The sequence below is a fragment of the Lutra lutra genome, chromosome 3 (genome assembly GCF_902655055.1).
Source record: "Lutra lutra chromosome 3, mLutLut1.2, whole genome shotgun sequence".
Classification (NCBI taxonomy): Eukaryota; Metazoa; Chordata; class Mammalia; order Carnivora; family Mustelidae; genus Lutra; species Lutra lutra.
The window spans coordinates 41187617-41212500 of NC_062280.1; the positions used below are offsets into that span (position 1 = coordinate 41187617).

Genomic DNA, 24884 nt, shown 5'->3' on the forward strand with positions numbered 1-24884 from the left:
TTGAATAGCTTGGCATTGAGGTCTTCTCTGCGGAGGAAAAGCCAGTGGCTGTATGAGGAAATCATAACGTATTCACTCACTGAGCGGTCACGACATGCCAGGCCCTGGGGATGCAAATAAGAATGAGCCAGGAGGGGTCCCGGCTCTCTGGGAGGTTCCGTGCAAGTAAGAGTCAAGGGGGAAATTACCAAGTACACAGATAACATGAGCCAGGAAAGTGTCAGGGAGTGAGGAACTTGAGGCTGGGAATGTAGAGAGGATGTTAGGACAGTGATGGAGGACTGCCATTGGAGCCGGTATCTGTCTGTCAGGAAGATGCTAGCCACGCAAAAACCACAGAAAAACCCTTGGGCAGAGGTTCCGAGATGGGGGCAGGCTTGTCATGTGAGTGAGCCTCGAGTGGCTGAAGCACCGATGATGTAGAGACTGGGCACCTGTCCTGGGCTTGGTGAGCCCCGAGGATGTTCTAAGTGCAGTGAACCACTGTTAGGAGATTTTAAACAAGGCAGTGGTACGATCCCACTTTAAAATAAACTCTGGGCACTGTGCTGAGAAAAAAATTGTGGCAGGGAGTGGGGAGACAGATCAATTAGGAGGCCTTTACAGTCACCAGGCAAGAGGTGGTAGTGGCTTGAGATGGGGAAAGATGGGCATTGGGAATGTCTTGAAGGTTTGAGGGCTCATACCTGCTCGTGGGTGACATGGAGAGTTGCAAGGAAAAGAGCCACAAAGAGCTTCTAGTTTTATTTAGCTGGGTGTGGGGGCCAGTGGGCCCCTAACCAGCCCTGATAGGATACTAATCCTCACCAAGCATGATATCACATCTTGGAAGCAGCCTCACAATCCTACAAATGGGGGTCAAGGAAAAAAACAAGTTCAGAAGGAAGGAGACATGGCCTCATAGTAGCAGACTAGGGAGAGTCTCAGGGCATCCCGGTTGGCAGCAGTAGGAATCACACCATGGGTTATTCACTGCTGCTGACAAGGCTGATGGGATTACTGAGCACAGAGGATGCCCGCAATTTCCCTTGGGTAAGATTTCCAGTCAAGATGGCGGTTGAACATACACACTTGTCAGTTCCCCTCCTAAAAGCAAAACTCACAGGAACCAGGAGAGTGAGGTGGCAGCAAAATTCTGGGTGCTGAAAAGCAGATGGATAATGATAACCAACTTAAAGGAACCCAAAAGGCTCAATGTTAAGCATGTAGTAGGAAAAATTGAGACACCTGACTCATACCACAGAACCCACAAAGGGTACAGGAATTGATACTGTCAGGGGCCCCTGGAGGTGGTGAAGGTGAGATTATAAACATCAGGATTGGATGAAAATCTCTTTTAAAAGAGACCCACCAGATCTTTCTCACTCCTCACAGCCTGCCCTCTGTTTCCCCTCACTCATTAGACTCAAGGATGTTAGTTTTCTGGAGAAGGTAAAGGGCTCGGGGGACACCAGGCCTGGTAAGGACGGAGGAACCCACTGGAAACAGGACTAAATAACGGTTACTTCTGAAGGTTCATACCATAACCTTCATCACTGCCCAGCTAGGATGCGGCCAGCCAGGCCTACAGCCTGCATGCAGGAGGTTGGAAAAGTCTTCTCTGGAGCATGTGACCAGCTCAGGGGTTTCCCTGTGAGTCAGCCCATGAGACCACCCATTGGCTGAAGCCTCGCTCGACAGACCCCCACTGTCACCATTGGAACACATAGCCAAGGATCACTGGACATTGAAGGGAATCCTGGGAGGGGTAGTGAGGCTCAAGGCAAAAAAAGAAACAGACAAAAAAAATTGGAGGGAGCAAATTATGCAGGTTAAAAGAAATTGGACCATAAAACAAGAACAGAATGCTATTTTAAAAGGAACATTCAGAGAACAAAATAAAAATGAAGAAGGAGGAAGGAAGAAAGGGGAAGAAGAAGGTAGGGAAGGGGAAATTAAAACATTACAGCAGAAATTTTTTAAAAATAAAAACAATGGAAGGGAGACAAGATAAAGTTGAGGAGGGGTTCCAGATGGTACAACAAAAGGATAAAGAGAGGGAAAATAGGAGAGAAGAGATTATTTAAAATTAGACCAGTCTAAGACATCCAATACCAAAATAAGGCAGTAAGAGAAAATGGAAACAATGAGAGAAACTCAGAACCAAACACCAGTTTCCAAGTTGAAACTGGCCCACAAAGTGCCCAGCACGACGGAAGAAAATTGTTCCACTGTGAGGCACACACAACACTGGAAAGTCTTACAACACTGGAGTCAAAGAAAAGATCCTAAGATCTTCAAAAGCTAGATTACAGACTGTCAGGGCTCCCCAAGACTATTTCCGCGATTCACCAAGAACTCCCAGGACTTGGCATAAAGTCATGCAGCTATGATGTATTACAGTGAAAGGATGCAAAGCAAAACCAGCAAAAAGAAAAGGCCCATGGGAGGAATTCCTTGGGGAAATCAAGCACAGGCTTCCAGGAGACCTCCCAGTGCAGTCACACAGGGCATGCCTAATTGCTCCCCCAGTGAGCTGTGACAGCACATGCAAAATGTTGTCTACCAGGGAAGCTCAGAGAGTTGGCACCCAGCATTCTTCATGGGGACTGGTCACATAGGGACCCTCTGCATGGCACATACTGAAATTCCAGACTTCCAGGAGGAAAGTGGGTATTCAACATAAACCACACTGTTTATATAGACAGTTTAGGGATATTGAGCTGCTCTTACTAGTTCAGGAGATGCTGGGGACCCTCCCCAAATCCAATTCCCAGATGCTAACCAACAACTACCTTATAAGCATCTTTTCCAAGGATGACAGTCAGGCTTTCCAGGTTAACTCTTATGCAGACAGGTAGATCAAAATGACATTGAATTTCTCAGCAGCAATGCCAAAAAGTAGAGATGGGGCCAGTTTTCCTAAGGAAGGGTCCTGAGGAAAATTATTTCAAACTGTCAGTGAGGTGTATGGGTAGGGTTTTCAGGCCTGCAAGGCCTCCAGAATTTGTTATCCATTTCCCTTTCTTGGAAAACTACTAGAGATGTTGCTTTACCAAAATGTGGGCATTAAACAAGAAAGAAGACATGATATCTGAGAAATTGGATCCAGTACGAGAGAGGAGAATTCCTGAATGAAGAGGGAAGGCCTTAAGGTAATGGCTGTGCATGAGACCTAAAGGTCACCAGTCCAGAGAAGAGAGGACCCAGAGGCTCTGGATGGTAAAACTGATGAAAGTGCTTGATTACACAGAAAAGAGTTATGAGCTAAGATAGGACCAATGTAAAAGCATGGCAATTTTTAACTCCAGGAAAAAATGAAAGTTGTGTAGGAAAAGAGAAGCAATTGAAGCTTATCTGTCAGTAGCATTTCCATGATCATAGCACACTGAATACTTACCTGACCAAAATGATATTATTACTGGAAGGTGATGGAGGGATTGAAATTATATATTGATAGGAGGAGAGGATGATGAGAGGGGAGATAGGATTTTAATGTAATTGCCTGTAGGTAGAAGGACATTGGAGAGAGGTGGAACTGGGGCGATACTATTGTTTGTTAAAAAAAAAAAAAAAAATCTTGTAGAACAGCCCGAGTCTTGATTGTTGATAGAAGTAAACAATTTTGATTTAGATATGAACTAAAAAGCAAAGCAAAAGAAGGAAGGAATGGAGGTAGGGGGGAGGAGGAGAGAAAGAAAGTAAGGGAGAGAGAGAGGAAGATGAAATTCACACTGCTCTGGCCACGCTACCTCTTGCTTGTTCCAGGCACGACCGTTCCCAAGCATGAGCCCTTCTCTGGAAATACAGCCAGGAACAAAGGGATCTAGGATACTCGGCACAAATTGGGTCTTCTTCTGGGGGTGGGAAGTCAGGATTGTTGATCAGGTGCCAGAATATAGCATAGACTACATATTGGGTGATAAGTCGATGAATGAGTAAATGAACTTTCATTGCTCTTAAGTCCTACAGCTCATCAAGTCTCAGAAGTTCCTGAACAAGTTGGTGATTTTGGTGGAAACAGAGAAGGAGAAAACCCTGCGGAAAGAATATGTTTTTGCTGACTCCAAAGTAAGTGAGGGAAACTACTTAAATGGGTCAGGAGAGGAGTGAGGGACACATGTCTTTGGAGGCTTGCTTGTGCCTAGGAATTTGTACCATTGTCTTGTTCAATTCTCACCATCCATTTCCCACCTGGGAAAACCAGTCTCAGGGAAGTTAGGGGACATGTTCCGGGTCAGTGGGGATTTGAACAGCTGCGGTTCCATCCTCTGCCACCTCTGCCACATAGTCTGCCCCCGAGAAGGTCCATCCTTTATCACTTGTGTCTTATCCAGCCCTGATCCCCACTGGAAGACTTTTTAGCCTCTCTGGGCTGGACACAAGCCCTCTGGGGCACCTCAGATTTAAATCTGAATACCAGCCAGCACTCCTTCCATGGCTACCTTTTGCCCCGCTCTGCAGGAGTGAGATGCCCCACCAGGAGTGGCTCTTGGAGCAGGAGGTGGTGTGGGCCAATGGAAATACTCGGGGTCTTTGGACATTGCACTGAGTCTCTGTATAGCCAGAGGCTATGTTCTCTGTGATCTGATCACTCCCCTCTGACATCCCAACCAGGGCCCAAGACCCTCCATCTTGGCCTTACTCTTTATCCTTTAATAAATGGCTCACACCAGAAGTGCACAAGGGGCTCTCATCACATCAGGTGTTAGCTGGCCAGGCATGGTTCCATGGCAAGGCTGAGGGACAAGGGCTCCCAGCTCAGACTTACAGGGACAGCCCCCATCAAGTGCCAGAACCTTCCTTCTTTCACCTGTACCATGGATGATATGGCAGGGGTGGGGGAATGGAGGCTGTTGGGAGGCCAGCAGGAGGCCAGGCGGTGCCCAGAACTGGCTGGGGGTGTGGGTGGGTAGGACTTGGAGGAATGACAGAGAAGGGCCTGGGAGAAACAAAGATGCTGGGGCCAGACAGATGGTGGGGGAGGTGGAGAAAAGGAACCTCTGGCCAGACATCATTCTGGGTACATGGACATAGATCCAAAAACCAATTCTGCCCATTGCTACCAGCTCAGAAAGATTGAGACACAGCAGTAAACTGAGGAACTGCATTTTGAGCTATCCAGGTGTCAGTAGTGACAGTCATTGTAACATCTTTGTGAGCAGGTTTCTTCAGAAGGGATTGATTAACTGAGGTTTGCAATTTTTAGGTTGAAGCGTATGAAATTGCCATCTCTGTAGATGCGAAACTGTTAATTTCATATGGTACAACCTAAAATGTGTGGGTGCTTGTTCGGTCAGTCCGCCCTTGACCGTCATCTCAGAGAGGGCTGCTCTGCTTTAGCCCCCCATCTCCCCGCCCCGTATGCCCAGGTAGCCAGGACAACCTGGTGAAGAACATTCAGGAGACTAACCGCCTTCATGTTTTCTCTTCTTCCTTTTTTTTTAATTTTAAGATTTTATTTATTTGACAGAGAGAGAGTGCACAAGTAGACAGAGAGGAAGGCAGAGGGAGGAGGGGGGAAGCAGGCTCCCTGCTGAGCAGAGAGCCTGATGTGGGGCTCGATCCCAGGACCCTGAGATCATGACCTGAGCCACCCAGGCACCCCCCCTGTATTCTCTTCTTTTTGGTTTCTTTGATCTAAATTTTCTTTAGTTAAATAAGTAATCTATTCTCATTGGTGAAAAAGTAACAAATACAAATAAGCAAAAAGTGGGTTTTTTGTTTTTGTTTTTTTTTCCAAGATTTTATTTAGTTGAGAGAGAGCGAGGGAGCATGAGTGGAGGGGAAGGGTAGAGGGAGAGGAAGAAGCAGACTGAGCAGGGCGCCCAACATGGGGCTCAATCCCAGGACCCCAAGATCATGACCTGAGCCAAAGTCAGACACTTAACCAACTGAGCCACTCAGGTGCACCCCTTGTTTGTGTTTTTAATAAAAAAGCAATAATGTTATTTATACTGTTTTGTCAACTGTCTTTCTGCTCCTAACAATATAGTTTGGGCATCTGTCCTTGTTGAGAAGGTATTTCTGAATCAAAACTTGTGAACCCTGCAATATTCTGGCACGTGGATGACCCATGCTACGATTATTAACTTGCTTCCTAGGACTGGACATTAAGGTTGTTTCTAGTTTTTTTGGTATTGAAGTGCATGCGACAGTCCCCATGAATATGGTTGGGCCTTTGTGTGGTTTCTGGTGGTTCTTAGCCTCAGATCCTTGCAGAAGAGTGGCAAGGTCAAAAAGAAGCCACTTCCTTAAGACTTCGGACCCTCTTTCCAGATTGCGCTCCTGCAAGTTCGTACTGATTTGCGCTGCTCTCAGTTTTCTTGAAGCTGACCAAGCCCTTTGAGAGTGTAATGTGCAGGGAGGCAGAAGCCTTTCTGAGTCTGTCTGCCCTTCAATCCCTAGAAGAGAGAAGGCTTCTGCCAGCTTCTCCAGCAGATGAAGAATAAACATTCGGAGCAGCCGGAGCCAGATATGATCACCATCTTCATTGGCACCTGGAACATGGGTAGGTCCATATGTGCCCCACCCCCGACTCCCTCCCACCACTACCTCTTGGGTTCTGCTTTGCTGCCTCTGACATCTGCATATGGGTGGGTGGGGGCATCTGTCTTCCTCCCAACACCCCCCTCCCAACGTATCTACACAGCCTCCTATCTAGGGAATTCTATACTTTTGCTGAGACAATGATTAAAAGAGAAGTGAGCTCTGGGATTCTCATACCCCAGTAGCAGCTGGGCTGGGTTACTTTGCCTGTCTAAACTGGAAAGTTCTAGGTATAGTCTGGATATATAGGTGAAGAGGCTGTTGGGTACCTTCCAGCCTTAGGCAGGTCTCCAAGGGGCCTCAGGCCTGGAAGAAAGAACACCCTCCTAGGGTGGGGTTGCCAGATGTATTGAGAGAGAAAGAGAGAGAGATGATGCCCAATTACATTTGAATTTCATGTAAACAGCAAAGTTTTTTGAGGATTGGTATCTAGCTAGAAATGATAATGCTAAATATATACTACATGTATTTTTATACTGATCTGTATTATGCTAATAAATGTGCTGAATATAAGTTGTAGCAAATAGTGTAACAATTCAGCTAGAAATAAGTACTAAATATACACCAAATATATATTGGACCAACCGTATACTGTATACTTATATACTAATATATATTTACATACCAGATATATCACACTACATATAAATTATACTAAATAATTATTTCATGGAAGTATTCAACTAGAAAAAAAAAAAGTAGATACAGGATGTCTAGTTCATTTGAATTTTAGTTCAACGGATACAGCACAGGACATACCTTTTCTAATAGTTGTGTGTTGATTATCCGAAACTTGACTTTAACTGGGTGTCCCTCTGACCTCACACTGTCCAGAGCAGAGTCAGGCCCACCCACCCTCCCACAGAGCAGATAGCCAGCCGGCAGCAAGGCAGAGGGTGAGCAGCAGCCCTTCAAGGCGGGGCAAGGAGTGGTCTGGAAGTGAGAACATAATTTGCTACTTGTGGAGAGTCAACCAGAGCACCTGAGCCCGATTCCGCAAGCCACCAACCCTACCCAGGCACTCACGCCCAGGTGTTCTTGGGGTCCTGTATCCTGTTCTGTCCTCTCGTGTTTCTTGCTGGCCACCTGATTTTATCAACTGTCACTCAGGGGTTCATGCCCAGGGGTACACTGCCCTTGTTTTTCCCACTGTGAGTATGGGGGTCTTAGAGTTGGCTGGACCTAGTGAAGTCCATCCTGGAGGGGACGCCCTTCACACAGAAGACATTGTGGAAGGTGCTGTCTGGGTGGCTGGGACGGTCTCCCCAAGCAGAGACCACCAGCCCCTAGGGCGTTCGCTCCCACTGTGAACCATAGCGGGGAGCAGAGCAGCCGCCGTCAGGTTACTTGGATTCTTGGCCAAGGTGGTTTTCTCTCTGGGGGAGAGGTTTACTCAACCTTGAAGGGGTGTTCCGAGGAGAAGTAAATCCTTCACTCTATCTTCATTAAGCTGCTTTGACTCATTTTTTGAAATGAAAATGGAGGAGGTGTCCACACTCCTCCTGTCTCTTTGGCTCTCAGTTTGCGGCTGAGATCTCTCTGTTTTGCAAGGAAGCCCCGTTGTCTCCCAAACCTGTCGGCCTGCTGGGCTGTCCTTGCCAACGGGCTATAAAATCCTGGAGGAGGGTCTCAGTCACTCAGTTTGCCGCAAAGGCTAGGATGGTATTTGATGCCTCATGGTCTCACACAGCTAGTTCAAGTCACCGTATGGAAACTTCGGGTATTTCAAGTCTCTGAAACTTCATGTTCTCTTTAAAGAGAAACTTAACTGTGCTCTGACCCTTCCTGACATCCTGGGAATAATAGTACCTAATTCTCCGTCTCCGGCATTTCATGGGGTGGCCCAAATATTTTTCTGTGACGGGGTGGCCCTCCTGCCCCACACGCTTTACCCCCACCTGTGTTTTGAATTCTCCTGATGTACCTTTGACTCACTTGGTGTTGGGTTTTGCTGTTGAAGGTAACGCCCCCCCTCCCAAGAAGATCACGTCCTGGTTTCTCTCCAAGGGGCAGGGAAAGACACGGGATGATTCCGCGGATTACATCCCCCATGACATCTATGTGATCGGCACCCAGGAGGACCCCCTGGGAGAGAAGGAGTGGCTGGAGATACTCAAACACTCCCTGCAGGAAATCACCAGCATGACTTTTAAAACAGTGAGCAGCTGGCCAGGGCGCTGGGTGGGACCCCGGGGCAGTGGGCTCTGTGAGGCTGGCCAGGAGCATCTCAGGGGCAAGGGCGGGCTCAGCCTGTGAGCTCTCACCTTCCAGAGAGGCCCAGGGTGCTCTGTGGTCATTCCCCAGCACCACCACCACTACCTTCCAGGGCTGGAGGGGAACGCCTGGGGCTTCTGAAATTGATGGGGGTCTTTGGCCGTTGCTGAAAATCACTGTCCTTGCCCCTGCTTGTAGATCACCCTTACTTCATTGAAATGTGGCCTGTCCTGGCTCTCATCTTTAAGATACTTTGTTTCATCTGCGGGGTATCCTTAGAAGCTCCCCTGGTTTAGGGATTACAAATGGGGTCCTCCATCTTGGGGGTCAGAGTTGCAGGGGGGATCTCTTGCCCTGTGGTCAAGCACTGTGCCCTGGCCAAGGGTGACTGTGTTGTCAACCCCACCAGATTGCCATCCACACCCTCTGGAATATCCGAATTGTGGTGCTGGCCAAGCCGGAGCATGAGAACCGTATCAGTCACATCTGCACTGACAACGTGAAGACGGGCATCGCCAACACACTGGGTGAGCAGGGAGGGGCCTACACTCCTGTGCACTGTGACGTCACTGGGTTTCACTTCCTGGGCTCCCCTCAGTCCTGGGTGACCCAGATGTTGGGCTCCCCCAGCCTCAACCCACCCAGGGTCCACACCAGCGCTGCTGGCCCACAGGCCCCCACTGGGAGAATCAAGGACCTAGGACAGGAGTTGACAGACACTCTGTAAAGGGCCACAGAGTAAATATTCTAGGCTTGTGGGCCACGTGCCACGACACAAAAGGAACTTCAGAGAGCATGAACGGGAATGCGAGTGGCTGTGTTCCAGAAAGTTTTGCTTACAGACACAGGTGGGGGCTCCATCTGGCCTGTGGGAACCCTGGTGTAGAAAGAGATCGACTCAGGTTGGATGAGGAAATCCTGGCATTAGCGGGGAGCTGGGGGACCCATCATGGCACCTCCGAGAATTGAACTCAGAGCAGAGGATGGCTGGAGTGCCTTGAGTGTGAGCCTGTGTGGGTGTGGGTGGAAATGCTTGTGTGTCTGTATGTGTGACTCTGTGAGTGTGTGTGTGAGTCTGCATATGCAAATCCAAGTATGTGTGTCTGTGTACATGCAGGTCTCTGTAAGCCTGTCTGGGCGTGAGTGCTCATGTGGCTCTGCATCTGAGTGCACATGAGAGTCTGTGTTTGAGTCTGAGTACATGTGCATCTGTGTGAGCGTGTGTTCAGGTCTGTCTGAGCGCATGTGTAGGTCTGTGTGTGAGTGTGTATGCAGCTCTGTCTAAGGGCATGTGTGAGTGTGTGTGCAGGCCTGTGAGCACGTGTGTGGGTATGTGTGTGAGTGCATGTGCAGGTATGTCTGAGAGCACGTGTGAGTGCGTGTGCTGGTCTGTGAGCACGTGTGGGTCTATGAGTGGTGTGCAGGTCTGTCTGAGCACATGTGTGAGTCTGAGTGCATGTGCAGGTCTCTGAGCATGTATGTGTGTGAGATTGTGTGCAGGTCTGAGCGTATATGTGAGTCTGAGTGCGTGTGCAGGTGTCTGTGAGCATATATGTGAGTGTGTGAGTGCAGGTCTGTCTGTGAGCGCATGTGTGAGTCTGTGAGCACGTGTGCGAGGCTTGAGTGTGTGTGGGCAGGTGCACCACGCAGGCCATGGGCGGGGTTGACAGCGAGGCCAGTGGTTTCTGGTGGTTGGAGTCAGGGACAGGACAGAGTCCCCAAGACAACAGGAAACAGAAGAATTGCTGCAGTCAAATGTGAAAAACTCTCTTGGCTTTTCTGCTGACAAACCACAAACTGCCCACGTCCACACTCACTTGCCCCCTTCCTTCCTGTCTCGGGAGCTGCCCTGTCAAAGCCCACCCGCTTCTGCTCCCCAGGAACCTCTCTCTGTCCTTGCTGCTGCCTGCCTGGCTGCCCGCCTGCCTGCCACCAGCCCCTTTCCAACAGCATGGAAGATACTCAGACCTCCCGGTACAAGACAAAACCACCCCACAGCCAGACCTCACCTCTGGCTGCTCCCCCAGCTCTCATTCATCGTGACATTGTGACCGAGCTGACCATGTGTCCTCCCCCCACCCACAGCCCCGCACGGTGCTAGGCACTGAACAAGGGACTATGCAGACAGCAGCCCACTCACATCCCATGTACCTGCTCCTCCCTTCCCCCTACCCTGGGGCTGCCCTCTTCCCCTCTTCTCCCTCCAAATGGCTCCCAGCCATGGTTAACATGGGACAGAGCCCAGTGAACGCTGGTTGGCTCATGCTGGTGGACATTATCCCTAGAAGAGCCAAGACCTTGAGAACATACATGTGCACCACTGAGAGCTAAATGCTCTGTGAGATTATCCCATTTACTAGAAATGCCCTGTGGGGGTGGGAGGGCAAGAACCATTATTGGCCCCACTCACAGAAAGATGCTGGAGGCATCAGTGATGTTCCTTAACTTGTCCCAGGCCCAGTGGCCAAGTGGTGGGCAGGGATTTAAACTGAGGTCATATTGCAGGATGGGGAGAAAGCCAGAAGGTGAGGCCCCCTCCCCCCGCCCCAGGACAGGGAAGCAGGACCACCCATCATTGCTAGGGGCCCCAGTCCTGAGGAGGGAGGGTGGATGACCGAGGAGGGAAAATGGATAATCTTTGAGGTCCTTTCCTAACATTTAATCAAACATCATTTATTCAAGATTACAGTTTCAGTAGGTGTTCACTATAAAAATTATTAACTATTTTATGTTCTGTTTTCCTTACTGAGGCATAACTCTGGTGCATCTGTATGCTTAGAGCCCTCCTCTGTTTGGACCGGCCACATTTCAAGTGCCCAGTGCATATGCTCAAGCTGTGGATCAGAGCAGGCTCTCAGACTTCTGTGTGTGCCAGAATGTCCTCGAGCAGGGCTTGCCAAATTTTGCCTCTAGAAGGCCAGCCAGGAAATAGTTCAGGCTCTACAGGTCGTGCAGCCTCTCTTGCAACTACTTAACTCTGTGGGCGTAGCTGTGATCCAATAAAATGTTATTTATGGGCTCCTATTTGAATTTCATACCGTTGTAATGTGTCACAAAACCTTCTTTTGATTTTTCCCCCCAACTATTTAAAAATGTAAAAATCATCTTCAGCCGGCATCGGGCCAGCGCTTGCCTACCCTGACCTGGGGGCCTTGTGTCACCCACATTCCTGGGCCCCGCCTCCGGAGTTTCTGATTTGGCAGGTCCAGGGTAGGGCCTGAGAACTTGCCCTCCCAACCGTTCCCAGGTGCTGCTGTGGCTGTTTGGGGAACACACTTGGAGAACCACTACTCTAGAATAGGTTGAAACTCAGAATCTGAGAGGTGGTCTCAGTGGGGGGTTTTGGTCCCACTGGGAGCCCGGTTAGCTGGTGGGACATTAGCCCACCCAGCCCTGGGCTCCCTTGTCTAAATCTTCTGGCTGCTTTTGGTGGTCTTGCCTGCTTGGCCTGTGGGGTAACTGATGAGACCCCAAGAGGGGGACAACAGGATGACTTAGACCAGCAGCCTCCATCCTTCCCCCGTGGAGGACTCCCAAGGATGCAGGCCATTTACCCCATTTTCTTCTGGTCCTGGAGGAATGTCCCCCATCCCCCGAGTCCCTGCCACTGCTGAGTCTCGCTCCAGATGAAGCTGTTGAGCTTCTCTCGATCTCCTCTTAAGGAATAACTGTGCTCCACCCTGATTTCCACCCGCCCCCCCAACCCTGGCCAAGGTTGCGTGTTGTGCTGATTTCTTTCTTTTTTTTTTTTTTTAAGACTTTATTTATTTATTTGACAGAGAGAGAGAGATCACAAGTAGGCAGAGAGGCAGAGGCAGAGAGAGTGGGGGAAGCAGGCTCCCCGCTGAGCAGAGAGCCCGATGTGGGCTTGATCCCAGGACCTTGAGATCATGACCTGAGTCAAAGGCAGAGGCTTAACCCACTGAGCCACCCAGGCGCCCCATGTTGTGCTCACTTCTTGCCTCCCCTCTCCCTTTAGGGAACAAGGGAGCCGTGGGGGTGTCGTTTATGTTCAACGGAACCTCCTTGGGATTTGTTAACAGCCACTTGACTTCCGGAAGTGAGAAGAAACTCAGGTAATGGAGCTCCCTGCCCGAGAGCATTAACAGGTTCATCTGCCCAGAGATACCTCACCTCCCCAAATGCCACAGCCACGTGCAGCCACGACTTTATCCGCACCTATGGCACGAGAGCCACCGCTCATGTGGGTGAATCTTGTTGGGAGGACGGGACACACGCTTTCTTAGGTCATCGATCTGCTAGATGATTTCTAAAGGGAAAGACCTCTTCCAGGCATGCTCACAGATGAAAGCCCCTTGCGCCTGGTCACGAAGACCTCTTTCTAGAATAACCGTGATGCTAGTTCCCTGCTGAATGGAAGCTCTGGGGGCCCCTGTCCTGTGCTCTCCTTTCCACCTGAAAGTCCCTTTGCACCACCTGCACACAGAAGGAGTCTGCTGCAGTGTCGGGCCCAGAGTTACATCTCTACCACCCCCTCTCCCCGCCGCTGGCTCCCTTTGCCTTCCCACCATGGTAGCGAAGTAGGGAACCAGCCACCCCATGCTAGGTGGCTACTTCTTCATTGAAATAGGCGAAACCAGAACTACATGAGCATTCTCCGGTTTCTCGCTCTGGGGGACAAGAAGCTGAGCCCTTTCAACATCACTCACCGCTTCACCCACCTCTTCTGGCTCGGGGACCTGAACTACCGCGTGGAGCTGCCCACCTGGGTAAGGGACCACCCACCCAGGACAAGGGCTGCATGGGACAGAGGCTCCTTCAAGTTAGCTCGGGACATGGGGACACAGGGCCCAAACTGAGCCAGGCCGAGGCCACTGTGCCCCCTCTGGGACCTGATGCCACTCTGTTGTTGAACCCCTGCCTTTAGAGTTAACCTCTGTTCACACTTGGTCCCCACGTAATTGAGGAGACCAACCCAATTTTCTGTCTTGATGGCGGGTCCCTGGGCAGCTAAGGAAGATGTTGCTGTTGCCAGGTGCCCAGGCATGGTCTGCTGAGCAGCAGTCCGAAGGCCCATGTGACAGACATTGCCTTGCTTTCTCAGGGAGAGCAGAGGGTTCCCAGGAAGGGAGGGTGGACAGGCCTGGGAGCAGAGCCGTGTGGTTGTACAGGTTGTACATCCCTAACCGGTGTGTAGAACCTTCACTCTGCGTCCTGTGTGGGGAGAAAGGAGGACGGCAGAAACCAAGGGGCAAGAACCCTGGGACACAGGCTAAGGGATGGCCTGGGGTCAATTGCCGATCATGGACAGTTGGGCTGGAACCCAGACCTTCTCATTCCTCTTCCCTCCTGTTTCCCCGAGCAGCCTGCCGCTCACTCCTGCTGCCTCAGCTGCTATGCAGAGACCGAGGAAGAGCTTAGGGCCATTTGTGCCCCTCCTGCCTCCCTACCACTTCCTCCCTCACTAGAGGCTCCCTGCAGTGTATGGGAGAGAGCTGGACAGGGACCCCACAAATCCCAACCTTTCACAGTCTGTGGGGCTGTGGTGGCTGTTCCCTCAGCAGGAGGTCTGCCAAGGGCATTTTCCAGAGCAGAGGGCAGACCGCAGGGTCCAGGGCACCGGCACCTCCCTGCCGATGCCCACGGATTCAAGGGGCTGGGATTCCAGATCCTTCCCTGGCCTCACAGCAAGCTGCCTCCGTTCCCACAGAGAATAATAGAAATAGCTACCTGCTCTGGGGTGTTCATAAGAATAATACTAGAGGTCAGAGCAAAAGTAAAAGGTTCCTCTGCAAATCTAGACCAGCCAAAACTTGTACTGTCAGGTATAAGTTTGATGTTTGATGACTTTTGCAGGGTTTTCCTTATAAAACAGTTGAGTGCTAAGACACCCCAGCCGGGCAGCCCTGGGACCAGGGTCTGGTGCAGCCTCTGGGGCTCTGGGTCCCAGGCGATGGGCCGGCAGGTGGTAATGGGCCTCTTGAATGTCGGCAGGGGTGGGGGGGTCTCACTGGGGGCCTGGCCGTGTCCTCGCTCCAGGAGGCGGAAGCCATCGTCCAGAAGATCAAGCAGCAACAGTATGCAGACCTCCTGTCCCACGACCAGCTACTCATGGAGAGGAAGGAGCAGAAGGTCTTCCTGCATTTTGGTAAGAACTGTGTGTGCCTCTGCTGCTGGGCCCCTCCAGCCACTGCTGTCTCCTTTTTTCCCTGAATATCCTCAGTGGAGAGGGGACGGGCTATGCCTGAAGAAGACGGAAATGTCTCCCATGTGAAGCTTGGGGAGTTAAAGCAGAAACCAGCGTTTTGTTTGGTTTTCAGAGGAGGAAGAAATCACGTTCGCACCCACCTATCGTTTTGAAAGACTGACTCGGGACAAGTACGCCTACACTAAGCAGAAGGCCACAGGGGTGAGTTCTCCTCACAGGCATCACTTTGGCCCTCCGTCTCCAGCCCCCTGCACATCACCCCTCTTGCATCTGTCCCCATGAGGGTGAACGGGATGTGAAGGGCATCTTCATCCACTAGGCCACAGGAAAAAAAGAAGGGGAATTAGAGATCACATGTCGATTTGCATCACTGAGCCAAAACCTTTTCTAAGGAGAGGGTAGGCAACCACACTTGCCCACTGCAAGACACTAGACTCTGATACTGGATTTCCCTTCTGTCCAGAGAGTCTAAGAGTCTGAGAGGATTTAAAGTATTTCTTTAACTGGGTTCTGAAGATTTTTTTTTTTTAAGTCCTGTGATGAAATCTATTTGCTAATCTGCCAAGTAAATCATCATTAAACAAGCTCCCTGACTGCAGGACTTATCAGAGCCTTTACAGGTTTATGAGCATTATGGTTCTCCACAAGGAAATTTCTGTGCCAAACTCAGTTAGTCATGGAACACTAATTATTATCTTATGAAGTTCCTTGGGTTCCAAGGAATAGTGTTTGGGGAGAAGCTGCAATAAAGCTTTCATTCATTCTTGTTCAATAGGTACTTACTGATGACCTGTGATGAGCTAGATGTTCTGCTAGGTGGTAGGAGATCAAAGATGAGCCCCAAGGAGTTTATAGAAGGAAAGAGGAGACAAACACACAGCTAACTAATCGGAGATGGAATATGAGATCTCCAGATGCACTGAGGAGCCTAATGAGGATATGACCATTAGGGCAAGGAAAGATCAGGAGAGTCTTCTCAAAGAGGGCCCACTTGTGGTGCTGTGAGGGACAGCTTGGCTATCATAAGAGGACAGGATGAGGGCTGAGGGGGGCTGATCCATTTCCAGTTGGAAGAACTGCTGGAACAGATACGGAGGTAGGAAATTCTAGGGAACTCTCAGGAAGCCCTGAGACTTAGAGGTGTGGATTGATGAGCTTCTGGGGCTGCTGGAGGCCTAAGGAAATGGAAAACAGTTCAGAACATTGCCTGAGGGCTCAGGGCAAGCGGAGAAGTGCAGGAGGAAGGGTCAGGCCATGCGAGGGGGTGATGTCAGAACAAGGCAGGGACTAACAGAGAAAACTGGACAGAGGAGGAGAGAAGATCCAGGTTTGCTATAGAGGAAGGAGACTGAGAGACCTCCAGGGCAAGACACCTGCTTGGGGGGCGTCCACAGGCTGCTGTATGACTATGGTCCTCTGGCACTATCTGGGCAGGTCCATGGGGATATGTGGGGACACTGAGAGCATGTCCAGGTTGACTCGAGTATCAGGGGACATAGAGGCTGAGCTGAGGGGAGGGAGGTCCTAGATGCCAGGGTAAGGTTTTGACCTGTTGGCTGGAAAACAGGGAAGCCACTGAAAGTTCTACTGGGGGCTGGCAGCACAGCAGTGATAGGCGGAGAAGGTGGGTCTGCGTCTGTGGAGAGGGTGAGGAGGGTGCCGGGGACCTCTGAGGAGGCCGTGTGCTGGGTCCTGCTGAGAAACTGGGGCCTGAGTCAGAACTGGGAACAAACAAAGCAGAAGCAAAAGAAAGCAGGATGCGTTGATAGATCTGATTGCCGTGGACAAAAGCGCAAATCAGAACGTAGAGCTTGTCTTCAGACTTACTGTATAATATGGGTGAAAGACCTCAGAGGAAACATCCAGAAGGCAATTGAAAATATTAGGTGATGCTAGAGAGAGACAACAGGGCTGGGTCGTAGATTTGGGAGTCGCGTGCGCCGAGAATACGGACACCCCCTGGCGAGGGTGACATTGGCAGGAAGTGAGTGGAAGAGGCAAAGGGAAGGGCTGTGGGCAGATTTGGGGGCCATCCCGTTCAGAGGTAAGAGGAGGAGGCAGACATGACAAGGGAGGCAGGCCATGAGTGCTATCGTGGGTGGTGGGCAGACCAACCAACCAGGCAGCTGGGCATCACAGAAGCGGGGGGTGAGACAGCGTCAGGATTAGCAGTCGCCCGTGTGGAATGTGAGTCTAGGAGAACATGTTCCCTGTGCGTGAGCGCTGCACGAGGGGCTGGATATGTGGTCCAGAAGGTTGGGTGGACTTTAAAAGAGCCGTTTGCATTGTCTTGGGTGAATCCAGCCCCAGGGTGGATGAGAGTGGCTCTTTACCAAGCGTGTGCAGGTGAGCCAGGAGAAGCTTTCCAGAAATATGGATGTCCGGGCCTCATCCCCCAAGGCTCTGATGCAAGAGACCCAGGGTGGGCCGTGGTTTCTGTATCTGCAAAGCTCCGCCCGTAATTTCCTGGGGCAGCCAGTGCTGAGAACTGCAGTGTTAAGAGAAACAGGATGGCAACAGTGTGTGCTTACCCTGGGACCCAGGAATTCCACTTTGGGGGAGCCCTAGAGGCATTAGTACTTGTGTTCACCAAAAGGGAGATATGAGTATGTTTATTGCTGCTTTGTGCACAACATCCAAAAACTGGGAAGAGCCCTACTGACGTCCACAGTAGACTAGATAAATGCGGTGTGTACGTCTAGTGGAATACAACCACAGCCGGATGGCGAGTGAACTTCAGGGAACAACACGGGTGAAAGAAGCCAGACCTCAAATAATATATACCAAGCGAGTCCATTTGTAAGTTCAAGGTTAGACAGAATGCGTCGGGAGAGGCATTAGGCGCGATCATGTTCACCTCTGCAAGGTGGTAGTACAGACACAGGAGCACGAGGGAACCTTTGAGGTGAGGGAGAGTTTTCTCTCTCTCTGTTGGGGTTAAAGGAGCGTGTACAAATATCAAAACTCCTCGAGCTATATACTTAAAATGAGTACTCTTTACTATATGTAAGTTGCACCTCAAGTTTAAAAAACAAAATGGGTGGTCCCAAAGTAGACGCCATGAAAGTAGAAAGAAATTCTGGAAAGAAAACTGGGAAAAAGAGAAAAGTAACTGCAGGAGATGGGAGGGGTAGGCTCTGTTAGAATGAGTACCTTTATATTTATAGGCAGAAGAGAAAGAGCTAGAACTTAAAGGGATAAAGGATATTGTTAGTTCGCCTTGTCTATCACCCCCAATGAGCATCTTGCTCTCCATTGTAGCCTGGAGAGGGCTTGTCTTTTTTTTTTTTTTTTTAAGATTTTATTTATTTATTTGACAGAGATCACAAGTAGGCAGAGAAGGGGTGGGGAAGCAGGCTCCCTGCTGAGCAGAGAGCCCGATGCAGGGCTCAATCCCAGGACCCTGAGATCATGACCTGAGCTGAAGGCAGAGGCTTTAACTTGCTGAGCCACCCAGGCGCCCCTGGAGAGGGCTTGTCTTAATACATATTGTTTGAGTGGTTGGATAGGTATATGATATGCAGATGAGTGGATGAATGGTGGTTGGATGGATGGTGGATGGATGGATAGATGGATGGTGAATGGGCAGGTAGGTGGATGGATGATAGATGGATGGATGGATGGTGGATGGGCTGGTAGGTGGATGGATGATGGATGGATGGATGGATGGTGGATCAGCAGGTGGGTGGGTGGGTGGGCAGACTGACCTAGGTGAAACTCATAACTTGCACTTTCAACCCAATCTCTCAGGACTGAGGACTTAAGGCAAATGAAACGGGTTGAAGGCCACCTATGGGGCAAATCTCTTAATGACCCAACAACTCATGAATTTAAGGATGACAGGGTTTACAAGTCAACCTCTTCTTACACTGATTTCTAGATACAGAGAATTAACAGGCATTTACAAAGCTCGTGACTTTGATTTCCAGATGAAGTACAACCTGCCTTCCTGGTGTGACCGAGTCCTCTGGAAATCTTACCCGCTGGTGCACGTGGTGTGTCAATCCTACGGTGAGGAGCAGTTTGGGAGATTCCGGTGCCCGGAACTAACGGGCTCTAGTCTGTCTGTCTATAAAATGGGAGAAGTCCCAGTGACCCCAGTCAGGTGACCTGGAGGTGACCATGGTCCCACCAAGTTGAACTGATATCCATTCCTTTATTTGTGTGCATGCCTCCTGCTGCTCAGAAGGGACCAGCACGAGAGCCCTGGGAAGGCATGCACGTGCACTCTCCTAGCACCTGAGCTCTCTCTCCCAGAAGTGACTTCCCAAGACAAATGTCACACCTTTAGATAGGCGGAAAGGTATCCCAAACCCCTAGCCACAGCCTTTAGGACCTACAAAGGCCCATATCCCTCTCACCGCTAACCATCCCATTTCTCAGTGATGCTTTTCTTTCCCACATGCTGCAACTCCATGAGTCCTGCCAGTTCTCATCTCTGGAAGATTCCACCAGATGCCTTCTGCAGTAGGCGTCCTGCAGAGATTCAGGGGAAAATGCTGGCTTGTACCATTACAGCCTTTTGAACCAAAACTTGGCATTCACAAAAGCTCCCCAGTGAAGGTTTTTAGGAAAACAGAGGGAGATTGCTCCGGAAGTGGCATGAGGTGCAGGGAGGACACACCCTCCCACTCTGGACCCACCTAGGAGGGAGGGAGCAGAAAATCAGCCCTCCCTCGAGAGGCTGCAATATCTCCAGGAAGGACTGGGTATGGAACATGAAGGCAAAGCTGAAAATGTAGGGAATTTTGCCAGTGGTATTTCCCTGAATGCTAGAGGATGCAGTGGAAGGGTTTGAGTTGGGGGTGAGCAAGAAATTTGGGAAAGAAGGGAATGAATGTCCAAAGCTCAGGAAGCAGGGTAAACTAGGAGCTTGGGTCTTAACAGTGATTGGCATAAATAGGATGTATCAGTTACCTATGGCTGTATAACAAATAATCCTGAAACTTGACATCTTATAGTTCTCTGGGTCGAACTTGGGTCTGTTCATCTCCGTTCTGCTTGTTGTTGATTGGGGACACTCAGGCCAGGAGCCCCCACCCCCACCCCTGAGATGAGGGGCTGGCTGGCTGGTTGGCTGGCTGTCAGCAGGGGTGATGGTAGTAACTTGGCCGTGATGTTCATCATCCAGCAGACTAGTCCAGGCTTCTTCCGGGTCCCAGGGATCCCACATCTGCAAATCCCAGATGTGGAAGAGCATCTTGAGTCTCTGCTTGCCTCATATTTGCTAATGCCCTGTTGGCCAAAGGAAGTCACATAGCTAGGCCCAGACTCACTATGGGAGGGGTACAAGCTGTGGTTACAGAGGTTACATCAAGGTCCCTGTCTCCCTCCTAGTTTTTAGGGCACAGGCACCATAGTGCTAGTGCTTTATGTTTGACATAAAATACGGTTAAGAACATTTTTTTTTAAAGATTTTATTTATTTATTTGATAGACAGAGATCACAAGTAGGTAGAGAGGCAGGCAGAGAGAGAGGAGGAAGCAGGCTCCCTGTTGAGCAGAGAGCCCAGTGTGGGGCTCGATCCCAGGACACTGGGATCATGACCTGAGCCGAAGGCAGAGGCTTTAACCCACTGAGCCACCCAGGCGCCCCTGATTAAGAACATATTTAAAACCCTGCTTGTCCACCTGTTAACTTCTCACCGGAACTCCCCCTCTTCCATCGCCACATCATTCTCAGTAGACTCCCTCCACCCCAACCCTCTCCTGTTTCATGCACCACTGGACCCTCCCTGACTTCTTCCTGCCCACATCCAAACGTGACTTAGGTTGGTGCCTCTCCTACCTTTTGCCCTCCTGTCTCAGAGAAGGGATGTCCTCCCCGTCCTCTCCCGGCTAACCTTGTTTTAACCTCTGGAGTGAGGGCCCTCTACTCCAGCCCCAGCTCCTCCCCCAGTACCCCCACTTTTCTCCTTCTTCTTGTTCTCCTTTATTCTGACTCGATGTTTCAGTTGTCTCTCTGATGGTCATGAGCTAGTGAGCATTTTTTCCCATGTTTCTTAGCCATCTATATTCCTTTTAAAATTTTCTGCCTATCTCCTTTGATTGGTTGAAGTCTAGGATGTTTATCTTTTTCTTGCTGATCAATAGGAGGTTTATAGAAAATGATCTAAATTGTCTTACTGCCTTCTTGGTCTCCTCTGCTATTTCTCTTTGGCCCTTACTGGTCAGTGTGGCCTGGCCTTGCATCCCGTGTGCCTCCCTTGGGGAGCCCAGACATCCTTGTGGCAGACATCCTTTCTGCTTCCATCTAACACTGTGACTCCAAACACAGAGAAATCTCCAGCCCTGAGTACCCAGCCAGACGTCTTCACATGGCTCTGTTATAACCACATGGCTACATCATAAGCTCTATTATAAGAACTCAGTATCTCTAGAACGTTCTTCTCCATACACCCTCCAAATATGCCCTGCTACCTTCTCTCCAAGCCCCATGGTCCTTAAAAGAGGTGTCTACACTCCATGTCTACCCTTTCTCACCTTCTACTCTCTCCCAGTCCTGGGAGGCATTGTGGTGACCTATATTTCCATCCTGCTTTGGGCCATGAGCTTATCAGTGCAACAAAGTGCCAAGACCAGAAAAGTGTCCATAGTTCACATCCCATGATCTATTTAAAAACCATGTGTCTCTAGGAAAAACTAGCTCAGGCACATTTTTGCTGTGGAGGAGAGAGTGCCACACACTTCCACTGAGACTCTTAAGCAGGGTTGTGGAAGGTCAGGGGAATGTGCAAAACTGTGAAACTTCTGGAAGCTTCCATCAATAGAGGTTGATTTCTGCCATGAGTTTGCCATCCATGGTTTGACCAGAAGGGTTTCTCCTTCCCTGCTTAGAAATGCTTTCCCTCCCCTCCAGGTAGCACCAGTGACATCATGACCAGTGACCACAGCCCTGTTTTCGCCACTTTTGAGGCAGGAGTCACCTCCCAGTTTGTCTCCAAGAATGGTAAGTGGCAGGCAGCATCCGTCCCTTGGTTCTCCATGAAGACAGGAGGCCCTGGGCTCCTGCCTTCTTGTTGCAGCAGGCCATTGTCTCCGATAGATGGAGGCTCATCATTCCACACATGTCCACACTCCATCCAGGGGCCCTCCTCGCCTCTAAGTCCTATCACGATTTCAGAGCAGAGCATGTTCTTGGGCTTTTTGGCAAATATGTCAGCCTTTAAGCCTCGGTTTTAATTCAGTCTTTAAAATGGAGTAAATGAGTGTTTGTCCAGGGTGTGGTGTGTCTGCCACCAAAGGCAGTTCTGGGTGGGACATGGATGAACCTTTATCGGTAATGCATTTATTGGTAATACGTTTCACATTTGTCTCTTCTGTGTAAGGCGAGCAGGGCTGGTTTTCCACTTAGTCTTATGATGTACTTTCTTATTTAAATATGTTTACTTAAGTTCAAAAAGTCTATTTAAAGAAAATATTAAGTCAGTATTAGTGTGGGTGCGTGGTAGGTGGAGACGGTAAACATTGTAAGGATGGGATGTGATGGCTGAGTCTGGGAAATGCTGGAGTAAATAATACTTAGATTTGTAGGTATGTTTTCAAATAACCTAGCTCAGCCCTGCTCACCAGGCTCTGCTCGTCCCAGCAAGGGCCTGGTATTCTCTGTGGCATGCCCAGCCTGGATCTAGGTGACTGGGGAGCCATGTTGTCACCTCCTCTGATCATCCCCCACTTCTGTGCTCAGCAGATAGTCCAGGCTAATTGAGGAAGGTTGAGGGGCAGTGGTGGGGGGTGGGCAATGGAGGCAGGAAAAGCCTATATTGCTGTTTCTTTCATGCCCTGAGGGTTAGAAGGGAGGCTAGAATACTGTCTTCTAGCGCACTCTTCCCCATGCTGTTGGGTCTGATGTCTGCTCTGGCAGTGTGACCTCTCCTCTCCACATAACCCCTAGTCCACCACCTGGTGCTAGCTCTGGGCACTGTCTTTCTAGAACCTTATCTCTCCCTGGGCTCCCATCCATCTCCCCTTTCTCTGAGCTCCTGCAGCATGAAAGGGGTGGCTCATGTCATCACACCCTCAGTGAGGACCTTCAGCACATCAGGCTGGCCTACCCTCCACTGGGACTCAGCGCCAGACGGTGCTCACAAACACCCATTACCTGGATCAAGCGTTGGTTGAACGTCGTCCTAAGCGGAACCCAGCCTAGGTGCTGTGGGGTTTAAGGAAATGGAGGAAAGCTGAGTGAAATAAGCCAGACAGAAAACATACCATAGGCGTATGGTATATCACTCATATGGGGAATCTTGGAAAAAACTGCCAATTTCATAGAAACAGGAGAGAATGGCGGTTGCCAAGGGCTGAGGGGGGCCGGAAATGGGGAGATGTAGGTCAAAAGGTACAGACTTTCAGTTCTAAGATGAATCAGTTCTGTGGAGGTAATAGTCCACATGATGACCCTGGGTAATAATAATAGTAATACAATATCATACACTTGAGATTTGCTGGGAGCAGATCTTAAGCATTCTCACCACACCAAAAAAAAAAAAAAAAAAAGGGGGGGGCAAAAAAAAACCAGTTAATTATGTGGGTGACGGATGTGTTAATTATCTTGATCTTGGTAAGCATTTCACAGTGTACATGTGTGTCAAATCATCACGTTGTACACTTTAAATATGTACAATTACATTTGCCAGCTCCTCCTCAATAAAGCTGGGAAAAAGGAGAAGAAAGGAAAGAAGGAAAGGCTGGGTGGGAGAGAGGACGGGAACGTCTGTCCTGGCTTTCGCGTGCTCAGAGTTTACCTGGAAGGCCAGAACTTGTCAAGGCCAGCCTGAGCATGCTGCCAATGCATCCTGTCAGCGAATCCCACGACGGGCCAGACACAAGGGTGGGAACGGGGGTAAATGAGCAGTGGAGGGAAGTCGGCCTGAGGAAGGAAGAGCCAGTATCCCTTGCTACCTTAACTTAGATATGAGGCAGATTTAGGTATTGAGGCACTGAGCCTTTTTACAAGCTCTCTCAGGCAGAACAAATGGGGACACTGAGGCACAGTTAAGGGCATTGCCAGAGCCCCCGCTGTTCAGCAGCAAAGCTGAGACTCGGGCTCCTGGCTCCCTGAACACTTCGCACTCCCCACCCAGCTCTCCGCAACCTGGACGTTCCCATCATCAGGGATGCTCGGGGTGGGTAGTGGGATTCAGGGACCACCTTGCCTTCACCCAGACCTCGCCTTCCCTGGAGCCTGGTGTTGAGGGCTGATTGGAAATGCTCCATGTCTGGGCACATCATGGAGCCAAATCCTTTTGTCACCCACTCCAGGCCCCGGCACTGTCGACAGCCAAGGGCAGATTGAGTTTCTCAGGTGCTTCGCCACGCTGAAGACCAAGTCCCAGACCAAATTCTACCTGGAGTTCCACTCGAGCTGCTTAGAGAGTAAGTGGGCCTTGAGCTGCCGTTGGCCGGGCAGACAGGACTCTTGTAAGTGCCTTTTCATCGACAGTGCATTGCACCACGTCTCTCTCTCTCTCTCTGGGAAGGATTTACAGATGGGCTTATGGGGGGCCTGGGGGAGAGTGCTCAGAGGTTCGGTTACCAGGGGGCACCCCCCTTGGCCCGTGATGCTGCCCTTGCAGCCTCAGAGACAGGGACAGCCACTGTCGTGTGGACCCGTCTAGGTGACTGAGCCCCTGGATCCTCTCCTTGCCCCTCAGGGCAGAGTGTAACCCACTTGGGGGTCCCCCCGCCACAACTGGGGCTCTGACCCAACCAGAGGATCCTGGGTGAAAGTCCAGAGCATGAGGAGGCCAGTGGAGGGGGGGTCTGTTCTTCCCCTGGGGTCCTCTGCTCTTTCCTACAGGATGGGGCAGCTTTCTCAGCTTGTCTGGGGTGTCCCCAAACGAGCTCGAGATGGACAGCCTCCTCCCAGCCAGCAGCAGTTAGCACAAACTGTGTTTAGCAAACACCCTTTCTGGGTGACATTTGTAGGCATATTGTCTAAAGCTGTTCCATGGCGAGATCTGTGTGGTTTCCAG

General features: G+C 50.2%; 1 protein-coding gene across 2 annotated transcripts in view; it reads left to right on the forward strand.

Moving 5' to 3' along the window:
- The window catches only part of INPP5D (inositol polyphosphate-5-phosphatase D), a 110651-nt gene that overhangs the window by 70634 nt on the left and 15133 nt on the right, over positions 1 to 24884 (forward strand). For both annotated transcript variants that reach the window (XM_047721388.1, XM_047721387.1), the window contains exons 10-20: positions 3944 to 4050; positions 6388 to 6490; positions 8489 to 8685; positions 9152 to 9269; positions 12722 to 12818; positions 13334 to 13472; positions 14743 to 14851; positions 15024 to 15112; positions 18841 to 18922; positions 21770 to 21859; positions 24172 to 24285. In XM_047721388.1, coding sequence (XP_047577344.1) covers positions 3944 to 4050; positions 6388 to 6490; positions 8489 to 8685; positions 9152 to 9269; positions 12722 to 12818; positions 13334 to 13472; positions 14743 to 14851; positions 15024 to 15112; positions 18841 to 18922; positions 21770 to 21859; positions 24172 to 24285 — 1245 coding nt within the window. The remainder of the gene's footprint in view (positions 1 to 3943; positions 4051 to 6387; positions 6491 to 8488; positions 8686 to 9151; positions 9270 to 12721; positions 12819 to 13333; positions 13473 to 14742; positions 14852 to 15023; positions 15113 to 18840; positions 18923 to 21769; positions 21860 to 24171; positions 24286 to 24884) is intronic.